This window comes from Nicotiana tabacum, chromosome 9, assembly GCF_000715075.1.
Source record: "Nicotiana tabacum cultivar K326 chromosome 9, ASM71507v2, whole genome shotgun sequence".
In the NCBI taxonomy this organism is placed as follows: Eukaryota; Viridiplantae; Streptophyta; class Magnoliopsida; order Solanales; family Solanaceae; genus Nicotiana; species Nicotiana tabacum.
The window spans coordinates 5469686-5473388 of NC_134088.1; the positions used below are offsets into that span (position 1 = coordinate 5469686).

Consider the following 3703-nt stretch of genomic DNA (forward strand, 5'->3'; position numbering starts at 1 on the left):
ACTTTCAGGTTTTACAATTGCTAGCCATTATTATTATTTTTAGGTTGTAACTTGTATAGGATCATTTTGTGACTACCGGGTGACATAACTTTCATCCACGTGGCTAAAAATGAATTTGCTCATTTAAGAAGCAGGTATCTAGGAAATTTGGCGCACTTTCAGGTTTTTCAGTTGCTAGCCGTTATTATTATTTTCATTTTGTGGCTACCAGGAGATATAACTTTGGCCCGAGTGACTATAAATAAATTTTGCTCATATTTTTTTTATTCTTTGGTGTTTTTAAATTTAAATCATACATAATTTTAATACGAAATTAAATCAAAAAAAGGGGACACATAATATATGATAAATATTGGTCATTTTCAAGAGTTAATATTTTTGTTTAATCTTTATTTTTAAGATCTTATTCTTTTAAAAAGATATACACATTGTTATAGGGTTTTGTTATAGGGTGCAGGCGTATCCTAAATCTAGTATCATAAAAAAGGTAAAGTAATCGTTATGAAGCAAAACCTCAAAAGTCTCTACAATTATCCCTAATTTCTTTAATTAATTTTCTCAGTCGCACATAATTATTGGGACCAACGAGTACATCTAAGAGCATCCATACAACAATAGCACGCAGATGCTTAAGAAATGACCAAATGGTTATTGAGGATAGTTATCACCAAATTAAAATGCACATGCTACTGGGCATGTCTTCACAGTTTACCTAAAAGAAGAGAATACTGAGAAATTAAAATCCACAAGAAATAGTAGGTGCTGCTAATCAGATCCCCAAGGAATTCAAATTGTAACATCTATAACAATACCAAGCATATCAAGTTTCAACAAGCAAAAAACTCTTAAGAAATTAAAATCGACATGCAATAGCTGTGGTGCTACTCAGATCCACTTTCATTTCCACGAGACTATAGTGCTAAACGAAAACAGAAATGAGAAAACAGCATAACCCAAAACTGCCTTGTAAATTCTGTTCCAATGTCAACCTCTCAACGATTGGCCTTGGCAACTCTTTCAATCTCATCCTTCTTCTTAATGGCATAGCTGCAGAAACAAAAATCATTCACAGGAGTAAGTAATAAAGGCGTACATATCCAAAGAAACTGAGTTGGAAAGAAAGGTGAACCAATCAAGTATACACTCAAAATCTCAAGCCTTTTACCTATTTGAAGAACCCTTGGCAGCATTGATGAGTTCATCTGCAAGGCACTCAGCTATGGTCTTGATGTTCCTGAAAGCACTCTCACGTGCACCAGTTGTCAACAAATAAATGGCCTGGTTAACACGGCGAAGTGGAGAAATATCAACAGCCTGACGCCTCACAACACCAGCTGAACCAATACGAGTTGCATCTTCCCTTGGCCCACTAATATGATCAAATGGAGAAGACAAAGCTATCAGTGAGACAGATGTATCAGTAGGGTATTTGAACAATATTTGGTTGAAGTTGGAAAAAAAAAGTATTTAAAGTTGAAGTTTAAAAAGAGTATTCGAAAGTTGAAGTTGTATTTAAGACACGAACTACACCTAGAAAAGATGTTTAAGAAAGTTGAAGATTTGTGAGTAAATTCATTATTTTATTTGAGATACTCCTCAAACTAGTATTTAAAATCATCCAGCAGCATTTGGGATACTCAAATTTCAGTATTTGTAAATATAGAACGGCCAAACCAATATCTGAAAATACTGAAGCATTTGACAATGGGCCCACTGTTAACCCCATTTAAAATAAAACAAAAATAAAAGATTGAAGAATATGTGAATGAATTAAGCGCCAATCATCAGTGTGCACCTGTTAATGACGGCATCAACAATGACTTGAATTGGGTTCTGGTCAGTCAACAAATGAATGATCTCCATTGCATGTTTGATGATGCGGACAGCCATTAGCTTCTTTCCGTTGTTCCGTCCATGCATCATAAGAGAGTTGGTGAGCCTCTCAACAATTGGGCACTGGGCCTTCCTGAAACGCTTAGCCTGGTATCTACCAGCTGTGTGTGGCATATAAACTGGATGCTTGGAAGCAGTTGCTGTGATGTAATCCTCAACAGAGATGTCATTGATCTTCACCAAAAAGTGAGATCATAGTTAAGGAAAAATCTTTCAAATTGCATTTAAGATAAGCTTCAGCCTCGCTAATAGAGGAACTTAAGAATAATACTCAATTAAAAAAGGCAGAAACAGAAGTAACAATCACCTTAGTATTTAGTTAGCCCACTTAATTTTCTCACCCTCTCTAGCTCTCTCCAGAGTCTGCATTAAACCCAATGTTCTCCACTCCAGAATGTTATTGAGAAAGAATTACACTTTTACTGAGTAGCAACAGCTTTTCCTTCTATTTCAGGGAATAACCAGCTAAAAAATATAGCCCATAATATTTGCCCTCCTAATACCTCTCCCCACCGAATTAGCTTATTTGGCTATCTGGCCCCAGTCTATAGGAGTGCAACATTCTAAAAGGAACATGTAAACTTAAAATCACATAGAAGTAGTCTCAAAAGTCCTATAATCTCTTGGATTCAATGCAAACTAGTGAAAATATGGCAGTGGAAGATAAAATCTATTAGAAGATACCAATTTGCTAAAGTCAAGTCTTAGTCATGTTAGTAAGTTCACTATAAGTCCAATGATCCTTAGGAATCTCTTAGTCCTGCTAGATATAAAATGTGGAGCAACTTAGATAGCGAGAGTTCATATAGCCAGCCCAACTTGCTTGGGATTCAAGTCTAGTTGTTTGTTGCTGCATCTGGGAGATTACTATCCTACTGCAAGTCTTTTTTTATCCTGGCCCTATAAGTTGAAAAATCAGTTTTCTGTTTTCCGTTTATGGAAAGTCAATGTAACAAATTATCAAGCTAGATTAGTTTATTCTTCAAATTTCAAAGTTTTGGTACTCAAGCTCTATAAGCAGCAATTTTCCGTGTATGATAAGAAGACAAAAAGTACATTCAGCTTGGATCTAGGTGACTTTTCAAATTTCAAAATTTAGATATTCAGGTGCTACAAGCTGTAATTTTCCCTGTGCAAATACAATGAAATAAAACGTGCAAAGGAAAGAGTTATTAGCAGATATAGACATGTCGCTGTGAGGAAAATGAGCTTTATTTAGGTACCTGGACATCGTCGTAGGTCCAGCGATTGAAAAGCATAACATCGCTGTGAATCTTATTCTCTGCGGTTGCGTCTACTGGGGCGGCTACTACACCTGCGTCCATTTTTTCTTCACCTGCTGCACAAATTTAACAGTTAGAACAATGCATTTCGCAGTATTTTTGTGTTTGTATATACAGATAGAAGGAGGGAGCCGCTCACCTTACGCCTTACGGGAGGAGTCTTTCCTGCTGCTGTTGTATCAGAGAGTGGAATGTGTTAAAGCCCTAGAAACTTTATAGTAGGGTTTCGGGGAAGGGGGCAAGGCTATAATGTGATAGTTCGGCCCAATATATATTGGGCTTTCTACTCTGCTATGTCTTGGATCCGACTTTGTCGTCCAGCCCAAATCCAATTACTGCAAGTCGATTTTTTATGGAATTTTACCTAGCTATACTATTCCATATTAGAAATCTATTTAGCACTTTTCTTTATATTCCTTAAAAATTACATTGTGTATTTATATTTACTATTTGTATACAAAATCATGATAAAAGAAAGATTTCTTAAATTTAAAGATTAAACTGTAACCCCCACCCACCCACCCAAT

At 36.0% G+C, this 3703-nt stretch overlaps 1 protein-coding gene across 2 annotated transcripts; it reads right to left on the reverse strand.

Annotated features, from left to right (window-relative positions):
- Positions 1-742: 742 nt before the first annotated feature.
- LOC107802477 (small ribosomal subunit protein uS7) lies at positions 743-3416 on the reverse strand. Of its 2 annotated transcripts, none has more exons than XM_075221398.1 (5): positions 3316-3416; positions 3117-3232; positions 1796-2067; positions 1166-1369; positions 743-1047 (listed from the first exon to the last, which is right to left on the reverse strand). In XM_075221398.1, the coding sequence occupies exons 2-5, from the start codon at positions 3216-3218 to the stop codon at positions 993-995; spliced, it is 633 nt and encodes a 210-aa protein (XP_075077499.1). In that variant the 5' UTR covers positions 3219-3232; positions 3316-3416; the 3' UTR covers positions 743-992. The 2 variants fall into 2 exon arrangements, with proteins under 2 accessions (XP_075077499.1, XP_075077500.1); XM_075221399.1 differs by having other exon boundaries at positions 3117-3229; positions 3316-3412.
- Between the last annotated feature and the right edge of the window lie 287 nt (positions 3417-3703).

Bases quoted from the DNA above. Each gene is read 5' to 3' on its own strand.
- LOC107802477 (XM_075221398.1), bottom strand. From the start codon at position 3,218: ATGGACGCAGGTGTAGTAGCCGCCCCAGTAGACGCAACCGCAGAGAAT. The intron at 2,068-3,116 runs GTACCTAAATAA...TTTTTGGTGAAG, and splicing joins GGACCTACGACGATGTCCAG to ATCAATGACATCTCTGTTGA. The intron at 1,048-1,165 runs GTAAAAGGCTTG...TTGTTTCTGCAG, and splicing joins GCCAAGGGTTCTTCAAATAG to CTATGCCATTAAGAAGAAGG.